Genomic DNA, 10,543 nt, shown 5'->3' with positions numbered 1-10,543 from the left:
ACACACACACACACACACACACACACACACACACACACACACACACAAAACTGTACCTGACCACAGCTGACAGCAGTCTGCTCCATCTCCCTCCACACGCCCATGAGTTTCTCTGACGCTAGAACATGTAAAAAGACTATCATTAGCCAGTGGCAAACTAAAGTGTTCTAGACACTTTCCACCAAACGAAGCTATAAATAATTACGATTAAAGGGCCGCTTTAATGCCATTTTGCCAGCTGTAGTGTAAACTTGCCCTCTATCTACCAACGTGTTTGTTTTTTTGTAACATAGTACCGATCCCGGTGGCTGTCTGCTCCTGGTATTTGTCCATGTCGATGTGAAGGCTGGTGGTGAAGAAGTCCAGCTTGGCCATGAGTCTCTGGTGCATGGACACCATCTCATTCTTCTGTTTGGACAGCGAGGAGTTGTACCTCAGGAGGCTCATGCTGAAAGACAGCAGCAAAGAAACGCGTTTTGTTTTTGACAAACAGTTGACGTATGCCGTACGTGGGAGTTTTGAGAGTGTGTGTTTTCCTACATGGCGGCTTTCTGCCCCTGCTGCAGTCTTTGCCAGTCCTCCTTCAGGGAGCGGATGGTGTGCCACGCCTGGCCACAGGTCCTCCTCAGAGGGCTGTAGGCCAGAACATGTTTATGGCTGGATTCTGTGACAAAGACAAGGCTGCATGCTTATTGTTATTCTATTTATTACAGTTTGTAGCTTTCCCGCAGGAAGGTTTATTGTTCATGTCATCATAAAAATATTCCATTCTAATTATACCTGGAAGTGACCTTAACCATGGATCCGGAGGGTTAGGATGTTTGTTTCTCTGTGTACTAACAGTGTGTGGTTTAAATATGGTAAAGTGAGTGCTGAGATTATTGTGTTCATTTCATACGTCTTTATTTGCTACAGATTATATTTTCTTAATTTAACAATAAACCCTGAATGAAGCATACATCCTAGTTGGGCCCCATAAGGAAATCATTGCTCGAGTGCTCAATTCATTTGAAAAGTTTTCGCAAAAGTGTTCATGGTGTTTAGACCACTGAGGCAGATTCAACTGAAATCAACAAAAGAGACACAGAATCACATGTGCAGACGTTTTTTTAAATACTTGTTGTTGTGTACTCACGGATGAAGCGTATGTTTTCTGGAAGGGTGCGCGGAGCAAACTGAGGTTCATAGCTGCAACAGGAACGATCGAACAGGAAGACCAGCGGAAAGTCTGTCCGTCGCCCATCTATCTCCTACAGACACAGACAATGATAATACTTTACTATTATTTACCATTATTACACCGTGCCATTGACCATTGTGTGAAGGTGTTGTTAAGACGTTACCGTGTAATCAACGGCGCACTGCGTGGCCAGTCCGTGAGGCTCCAGGGCTAACCCCGCCTCCAGCAGCAGCTCCTGATTGGCCGCAGGGATGTTGGAGTCTTTCTCTATCCTCAGCTGCAGGTCTGACACGGTCTCTTCGTCCGAGACGGAGTACGTCAGGATTTTAGCGGAGATCATGTTCAGGACATGAACCAGCTGGGGGGGGGCAGGCAGAGTGCAGAAAGAACAAGTAAATGTGTCGGTCTCAAATCTAAAAGGTGCACAATTCAATCCAAGCAGATTCCGTCAAAGTTGAAACGAAAACAACAACCTGAATTTACAGCGTGACCTCAGAAACACAGCTGTAAGCTCTTTTGACAAGTTATATTTGAGTATTGTTCAGCAGAAAGTACTAAAAGATGTCCACATGGGCAATGAGATGAGACAAAGGGAAATGATAACTGACTGATTTACTCAATTGACCTTGAGCTGCAGAATGACCTCCAGCTGGGAGAAGCAGTCCATGGGCGTAGCGTCGGGGTCTTTGCCTCTCTCCTGAGGAGACCACTTCAACATCAGCCGCAGCCACCTCTCCAGCCTCTCTAATAGCAAACTGTCAAACACCAGTCAACACGTTAGACTGACTAAAGTCCTGATTTAGATTTTTTTTTTTGTACGTGTGTGTTTGTCACAGATAGAAATCACCAGTTGAGGTCGTTGGGCTGAGGCAGATGTTTAGAGAAGCGGACTTCCCCCAAGAGGTCCTCATAGACGACGATATCATCCTTCTGCTTCATCTTCAGTTTGTTGTGCCTAAAAAAGGATACAGATGGATTATATGAGAGAAAAGCCCTAAAAAATATCTTGTATACCCTTAAACCCCCCCCGCTTCATCCTCAATTTAATCACAGTGAATTCCGACCTGTGAACGTACGTGCCAGGAACTGAAATTGCAAGTAAGGGAGGGTGTTTTTGTTCTATGTAATCAGACCCCCTGGAGTTTCATATCTATTATTCATCGTATTAGTGAGGCACAAGGGGCATTGACGTGGGCACAACCCACATATCCTGCGATTCTTTGCTTTGGCAACCCATGTACATTATTATATTCCCTGTGAGTTACAATCCAGTCATGTAACAATTGTGTTCTTTCAAAAACCTCATTGTTAAGCTTGTTTTGCAAAACAAAAACAAAAACAAAAAGAAGAGAAACATTTGATTTGAGAAGGGAGAAATGTTTGAAACTAGTTTTGGAAAACATAACTTCACTTCCTTCATGATAACTTTTGTGACATTTAAACAAATCACCAGTGATGTCACAGTGTACTGAAACAGCCCGAAGTTCACTTCTACTTCACTACAGCCAGCAGTAAGACGTTCGACTACTAGAGTGCATCAAAAACAAGATTTTCAGCTGGTGTAAAGTTGCTCTTTAAAAAAATGAAATAAAGGGAATTTCCGAATGGTAGTACTACCAAGGAACGGGTTGCCAGGTTGGTAAGAAAGGGCGAAATCCTGTGATGCACTCAAACACCAGAGTCCCGAAGCTCCAGTAGTCCACAGTGACCGTGTACTTCTTTCTCTCAATGAGCTCTGGAGCCTGGAAGATAGAGGGAAAACGCATTCTGCTGTTACTGTCCAGAACATGCTGAGAGGATGGTGTGGAAAATGTGTCCACTTGGGTTTTCATCACTTACCAAGTACTGAAGTGTTCCCACAAATGAGGTGCAAAGGCTGCTCTGGTCCAGCTCTTTGGCATAGCCGAGATCTATAATCTTGTGGATCAGCTAAGATTAAGAGAGAGAAGAGAAGTCAATAAAAAAAAGTCAATATGTTATCCTATAATTACAAATGGACAACTTAAAGAGACAGCTCATCCCACCCCTCCAGTATAATGGGACTATATGGCATATAGTATAGAATTGAAAAAACTCTCGCTCGCTAACTGATCCGGTCGGTAGCGTTGCTGCACATGCGTAAACAAGTACTACTCATTGCTACATTGTGAACAACAAATCGGTGCTGAACTCGGCAGACGGAGAGCTAGTTAACGTTAGCTGTTAGCAGCCGGAGAGCAACTCAGTCCTGCTTGGCTAAATAACAGAGCTAACAGCTGTTAAAGGAGGTTCCATTGAGTTACGTTATGATGTTTTCAAACTGAGTAAAAATGAGTTTTGGGCGAAGGTAAATTATAATGTTATCATGATGTGTTCAATGTAATCTAGTTAAGTTTAGTTTTTGCTGGGAAACTTGAATAAATTCATTCGTTTGAAGGAGATGCTTTCACAGCAATGTGAAATAGATATTAGAGAGATAATTAAGACCTGTTTAACTTCCTTTTTTTTTTAACACTGGTATCGGATCGGTACTCGGATTTGCAAGTTCAGGCATCAGAATTTGGAAAGAAAAAATTGTTTCAGACAAACAAACAAGATATAACATGTTAATAAGTGAGCTTTAAAGGTGCCAGCAAGGCAGATTTTGCTGCTGTTCGACAGAGCCAGGCTAGCTGTTATCCCTGTTTCTAGTCTTTCATGCTAAGTTAACCGGCTGCTGACCCTCTACTGTACTTAATTGACAGATATGACAGTGGCATCATCTCATCAAAGTCTCCAGCATAAAAGCGAGTAAGTGCCAAAATGTCAAACTATTCCTTTAAATCCTTAAGTATCCAAGAATGCATGAGTCAATTCAATGCTTTTCTGTCCATTTGTATACAACCGTTTAGTCTTAACCCTCCCACACAAACCAAAAACTAAGTCTGTACATTGAATTTACTGTTTCTCTGGTGTGCCAGGTCATGCAAAACTATAAACTTTGTGCAGATAAGTCTGTTTGGTTCAATTTCTATAAACAGCAGTGAGCATAAACATGAATATATCAGCTCTTTAATATGTCTGGCCTCATTTATATAGCATTCTTCATTTCCCTGTGTCCTACTGCAGGCTGGAGGATACAATGAACAAAATAAAGGGAGGCCCAGAGCAGAAGGTAAGAGCAAGTCATTCCCAAACGTTCCTTGTAACTGCAAGGATCAGCTGAAGGATTGTGTTTTCCACATTAAATAATCAGTGCAGCAGAGCTGTGCTCGACTGGTGATGGTAAACATGTGAACTTGAGAGAGACCAGTCTCCTGCACTTAATCCAACATAACCCACAAAAAGGGGAGGAAAAAAAGCCTTTACTGTATATGTCCTCTTTGTTGTGGTTTGGGTGTATTTGTCATAACAAGATGGTTCACAGGGTATTTAACTCACTCTCTTCTCTCCCTGCTGCAGCACAATGTTTTCTGGTTTCAAATCTCTGTGGATGATCCTCTTCTTATGGAGGTAGGTCAGAGCCGACGCTGAAGGGAGAGAGAAGAAGAAGAAGAAGAAGAAGAAAAAAAAAGTAAAAATGCAGAGTTAGAGTCCCATGAGTTGTAAATTATTTGCTGAAGATTCCTGGTTTACTCTCATATGAAAGAGGTTAACGCTGCATGTAAACTAGAGCTCTACCGATAAATTGGCCAGGCCAATGTATCAGCTGACATTAGCGCAATTTAGCACCGCACTCCTTTAACATCGCCGGACTCATGACTTGCCCTCTGCCAGATTCATTTGTGTTATGCTAGTGGTGGCTAACGTAGCCTCAAGCCGCTAGCCTCAAGCAGAGATTACTTAGTCTGGTAAGACCTCTTCTTTCTCATTTCTCCCCCAATTCTGTTTATTTTCTTCTTCTTCAGCCTAACTATCAAGTGACATTACTTGAGGTAAATCATCAGACCTTTCTCAGCTTTACATAATTTTTCTTCATATATGCAATAGTTTTCCCCAAGACCTGTAAACAGACTCAAAGCCCAGGCTGAAAAGCAGTGATTCACTGCCCTCGCTGGTTGAAAGTTTCAGTTTCAGTTTCACATGGATGTCATCAGAAAGTGTGCTCTGCTTCATTAAACAGTGATGTCACAGTGTACTGAAACAACCCGAAGTTCACTTCTACATCACTGTAGCCAGAAGCAAGAAGTTAGACCACTAGAGGCCAGCAAAAACAAGATTTTAAGCCTGCGTAAAGTTGCTCTTTAAAAAAAGTTAATAAATCGTGTTTCTAACTGCAGTGATGTACAGGTGTACTCCAGGACACTGTGACATCACTGTTGGGTTGAGTAATGGTCAGACGTAAAACAGATTTGACAATTTCAACCAGAGGGCAATAAAACACTGCTTTTCAGCCTGGTGTAAAGTAATTATTTAATAAGAACGTAGGAGGATGAGACTCATTCTGTAGCCATTAATCTGTAGATAGATTAAAATATTTCTTGTCTCAATTTACAGCTGAAACTATAATGTCGCTTGATTTATGCGTCAAAGGGTGACTAGTGTGTGTGCTGGCAAAGTAGGTTCAACGAGGCGGAACTCATGACCTTTGGGCACCTGACTGTGTGAGTGTGTGTGTGTGTGTGTATATGTTAGTGTGAGTTTGGGTGTGGCTGTGCATGCCTCAGTCTTTACCCTCACTCATAAAGCAGTTAAAAGAGGATCACTCATTATTAGGAAATGTCCACCAGTGGGTAACAGGAAAAGGAGTTTCTATGTTCCGTGTGTGTGTGTGTGTGTGTGTGTGTGTGTGTGTGTGTGCGTGCGTGTGTGTGTGTGTGAGAGAGACTCTCTACTCTCCACTCCAGCTACGTGTGATCCATACCATACGGCATACGTGTCCTCTCTCAACCTTATTTATACTACGTGTAATATACAATGTGTTGCTGATGAAAGCATTGGTACATTACGTCAGCGGTCAGAGCGTGAATGAGTCCGATCATTGACGTAAACCTCCTCTTTGAGTGTGCACTGTCGCCATGATGACTAAGAGTTTGGTGGGTCATCGGTGACATCAGGATACTGGTCACCATGACCATTTACCATTTCCTCCCCACTACAGGAAACTAATCACGCTGCAAGCTCAATCAATCTATCACTCTCCCAAACACGCACACACACACACACACACACACACACACACACGCTTTAAAGTGGTATCACAGTGGAGACGGGGTTTACTCACAAATGTCCCGTAACAGGATCAAAACGGAGCCCTCCCTCATTCCACAGCAGTTCTCCAAGAGGTTCAGATACTGCAGGAGCACAAACACAGACACTCAACACAATGAATAGCATCAACCCGTCTTTTTTATTGATGCTTTAGAAATGTATGCTCTTCAATAAAACAGATGGTCCATTAAGAACATTGTGTTTGGAAGAAATCAGACATACAGTGGAGGTCCTGAACAGGCACAGATTTTAAGCTGAAAACAAACCCAAGTGTCCACTTTCTCTAATACGTGAATAGAGGTTTTTCTCACAGGGCATTTTTGCACCGTTCTTCAGATTTTTAAGAGCATCCATGGCAGCGATTTTAAACTAAAAGAAGTTTTGCAAATTGGCAAATGAGCACTTCACTGTAAATCCTTTGATTTGTTTTACTTAAAACAATAAATTTAAAGTGTTCTACTGCTGGAAACTTGTGGGAGGCCCGATACGAGAGGCAACCGCTTAGTTTTTGGGCCATCTGGGATGCCTTGAAATTTTAATGACACTGCGGTTTTTAGGACGGTTGGCATTTTCCTCCTCTACCACGGCTGCCTGGTGCCAAACTTGTCTATCGCCTTGAGGCTACACACTCAAGTCGTTTTCGGATTAAAGAAAAGGCTCCAGATTTCACCCACAGAAGAAGTGCAAACAAGTCACATTCATGGGTGAGCAATAAGGCCGAAAAATAGTGAAATATAAGCAAAAGTGACATTTGTGTATTCTTTATTTCACAAGGACCTCATGATTGCCGCTCCTTGATGATTTATTATGATTCAGCAATTTGACCTTAAGGTCTATGGGTTTTACTCCAGTGTCCTAAACATAAACATAAAACATAAAACAGACTTTTACCTTCCTCAGATCTCCTCCCTGACAGTACTCCATGGCCAGCAGCGGCAGGTCATTGATGGTTATCATTTCGTGCATTCCCTCGGGAACCTCTCTGGCTGCAACCACGTTAACGTGATCCAACCTGTGCGAGTCAAAATAAGCAGATATCAGTCAGTGGGGCGGAACGATGTATTCTATCAGATTTGTTCCAGTGATGACAAAAGATAATTAAAGAAAAATGTAGAAATCTAAATCTAGACCAGTGTTTTGGGATTGTGACCCATTCAAATGAAGCGATGTCTGCTTGCCACCCTGGTTGAAATCGTCAAAAAGTTGTGAGAAGTTCACCTCCTCACTGGTGATTTCTTTCCTTGTCTTTTTTGAGTAGGTTTTAAAGGCCTGAAGACATAAAAGTACCCAGTAATTCACAAGAAAACTAAAATGACTGGTCGCATGCCTTCGTCACCCACACATGTTGCAGTTTACATCCATGTCCGTAGAAAAATTAAATAAATTGTTATGCCAAATTTAAAGAAATTCCCTCCAGACGTTCCCAAGATATCCCGTTCACGAGAGCGGACCAGACGGATGGACGGACGGACAACCTGACAGCATAATAGAGTGCTGCTGCAGGGATGGTTTATTTCTGTCGGCCAACCCTGGAAGTCAGCATCACACTGGTTTCCTCAACAAAAAGCCAATGGGTTTTTTTCACTGGATTTTGGAGCTCCGTGGCAAACAAACGTTTGTGATACTTACAGGTTTTTTTAGCAAGATAATCTTCGCAAAGGACACCGCTTTTATGATTTGTGAAGTGCGAATGCAATCAGCGTAAAAAGCGTTGCGCTATATACGAACTATACCACGGTCACATGAGTGTACACAACAAGGCTGTGAAGGCGGACTTGTCGGCGAGATAGCGTCATTTTTAGGGTCATTCAGCCATTTTAAGACACGTAAAAGCTTCAAAACTCTGACGTATTTTACGTTGTAGAACTAAACGTTACAAATTTTTTATCTTGCGTAACCACAGACTTTATTTCAGGCATCTAACCAAAAACACATTCAAAAACCCCATTGACTTTGGGACGTGTGAACTGGAAGTGAAAAAATAACTAATTTCCAGGTTTTAGGACTCATTTCTGCAGCACTCTATTAAAAAAGAACAAAAAAAATAGAAAAAAGTCTGAAAAAATGAGCAGCATTTTGTTAATTCTGTTCATCGACTTCCCAGATTTATCTTGCGGCCCCACCCCCGAGCTGGGTGCAACTTATCCAGACTTTTTTTGAGGTAACGCAACACAGTATTTTGTTATTATATACCTGCATTAGGCATGTAGAAATGTAGATGGACACTGTGTCCACCTAATGTATCTAAAATGGCATGCTCTCACAATTAACATGCAAACCTTCCTATCACCTTACTCCCTCTGCTCTCAGACCTGCTGTGTTACGTTCTCTGTTTCTCACTCTTCCCTGTTTCATAACTCTGATTGAAACGATGTGTTTCTGGTCGAGCCCTCTTTGAGAAAACAAAAGGAGAAATATAATAGATGAGTAACTCAAACTGATACCAGATGCACCAGGAAGATGACTGGAACTGTGCCATTGAACAACATGCAACAGTGTGTCAGAACGGCCACAACAGCAGGAGGTATACGATAGTCATCACTAGAATAATAAGCTGTGCTTAAGTTATTATCATCCATCAACGTGATATTTTCCCCTGAAAAAGCCAACGTGAATGACGCGGGAAATATTCCCCTCATCTTTGTTCTGCCTCTTTTCAGCTTAGATAAAAAATAAAAAGAGTTCCGGAGAGTGGGAGGGAATAGCAAAACATGAACAAGATTGTTGGATAAATATATTTTACGAAACCATTCAGCAGATGAAAAAAGTGATGCAATATAATTTCTATAAACAGATCATAACAAACAAAAACATTGCGAAAGTGATGTGTTTTTGCATAAGCATGCGTACATCTGAGTTAAGTAGCTGTAACAATATAATAGCAGGTTGCCATGTACGTGTCCCCTGCCCTGTGGTTTTTCACCCCCGAGTTGAGCGTGGGTGCACGGGAGGGCTGTGGTCGTGACCAAGTCTGTCTGAAAACAACACACTTGTTAAACTGGGACTAGGAAAGAAATGGTTTTATACTCATGTTTGCACCAGCAAATGACAAAAACACACACACACACACACATCTGACAAAAAAAAAAGAAAAATCGAAACCCGCAGGAGAGCCATTCAACTCCAGTGACCCGACTGGAACTACTAATAGACAACACAGGCGTGTGGAAATGAAATACTCACTCCAAAGCAAAGCAGAATGAGAAGGCGGCACATTAACCCATCCAAAATAACCACCAACAGACCAAAATAACCCGAAACGTCAATGCCGTTCTAATGATTTAATGTCTTTTTTGCTATTTCGGGATGCAAATTTTGTATTTTGAGAAAATTTGAGAAACAGACGGGTACATTAAAGTCAAATGTCAAACTCGTAAGCGCACCGCTTGTCATGGAATGTACCACGGTGAGTCACAACACGTCTGCCGGGCCAAAGAAAGAGCTTTAAGGAAACGCGTGAAAGAGTTCGGACAGGAAAAAAAATCAGGGGAGAAAATCACCAACTTCTCCAGCCGAGGTAAGACACCAAGATCCATCACCGCGGGAAAAAAAAGACACCCCTGGATCAGGAGACAAGCTTTGTCAAGGTGCCCATGGTAAAAAAAATAAAAAAATTGCTCTTCTTCATTTCCTGCGTGTTATCGAACATCTCTGCTTTTTTACTTGATCCCGAGGGCACAGGGCTGCGTTAAAAATCAAGTTTATGGCTTAATTATTGTAGTAAATGTCACGCTTATATGGTACACAGTCCCACATAAATTTCTGTTTATAGCACAGGAACACTTGTTGAAACGTGTGCTTGTGTCCTACTGGTGAAGACACAAACACACAACAGGAAACTATGCTGCAAGTCACCCCCCCCCTCTCTCCTCCATGTTGCCAATAAATGGCAAGAAAAGAATACAGGTTGGCATCTGGGAAGGATATAATGAAGCTGCTATGTGCCTGCATGGCGGTGGGACTCGAAGGGAACTCCATTTTTTATTTTGCTCTGGGGCCCTTTAGTAGGTGGATGGATGCATGCGAGCGTGAAACTGACCTCTTCATGATCTGGATCTCCAGAATCCATCTCTCTTTGTTTCTCTCGCTCAGCTCCTGACGGCACTGCTTTATGGCGATCTGTTCCTCTGTGTCCTGAAATCACTCACACACACACACACACACACACACACACACACACACACACACACACAC

At 42.2% G+C, this 10,543-nt stretch overlaps 1 protein-coding gene across 1 annotated transcript in view; it reads right to left on the bottom strand.

Moving 5' to 3' along the window:
• The window catches only part of ikbkb (inhibitor of nuclear factor kappa B kinase subunit beta), a 20,625-nt gene that overhangs the window by 3,802 nt on the left and 6,280 nt on the right, over positions 1 to 10,543 (bottom strand). The window contains exons 3-15 of the mRNA XM_031856306.1: positions 10,389 to 10,483; positions 7,241 to 7,361; positions 6,363 to 6,432; positions 4,580 to 4,668; positions 3,020 to 3,109; positions 2,798 to 2,922; positions 2,028 to 2,135; positions 1,806 to 1,935; positions 1,344 to 1,538; positions 1,136 to 1,250; positions 541 to 664; positions 297 to 448; positions 57 to 118 (exon numbers count right to left, since the gene is read on the bottom strand). Coding sequence (XP_031712166.1) covers positions 57 to 118; positions 297 to 448; positions 541 to 664; positions 1,136 to 1,250; positions 1,344 to 1,538; positions 1,806 to 1,935; positions 2,028 to 2,135; positions 2,798 to 2,922; positions 3,020 to 3,109; positions 4,580 to 4,668; positions 6,363 to 6,432; positions 7,241 to 7,361; positions 10,389 to 10,483 — 1,476 coding nt within the window. The remainder of the gene's footprint in view (positions 1 to 56; positions 119 to 296; positions 449 to 540; positions 665 to 1,135; positions 1,251 to 1,343; positions 1,539 to 1,805; positions 1,936 to 2,027; positions 2,136 to 2,797; positions 2,923 to 3,019; positions 3,110 to 4,579; positions 4,669 to 6,362; positions 6,433 to 7,240; positions 7,362 to 10,388; positions 10,484 to 10,543) is intronic.

The sequence above is a fragment of the Anarrhichthys ocellatus genome, unplaced genomic scaffold, assembly GCF_004355925.1.
Source record: "Anarrhichthys ocellatus isolate YVR2014 unplaced genomic scaffold, GSC_Weel_1.0 scaffold17, whole genome shotgun sequence".
Classification (NCBI taxonomy): domain Eukaryota; kingdom Metazoa; phylum Chordata; class Actinopteri; order Perciformes; family Anarhichadidae; genus Anarrhichthys; species Anarrhichthys ocellatus.
The sequence above is the reverse complement of the archived record's forward strand: the minus strand, read 5'-3'. Positions and strand labels throughout refer to the sequence as shown.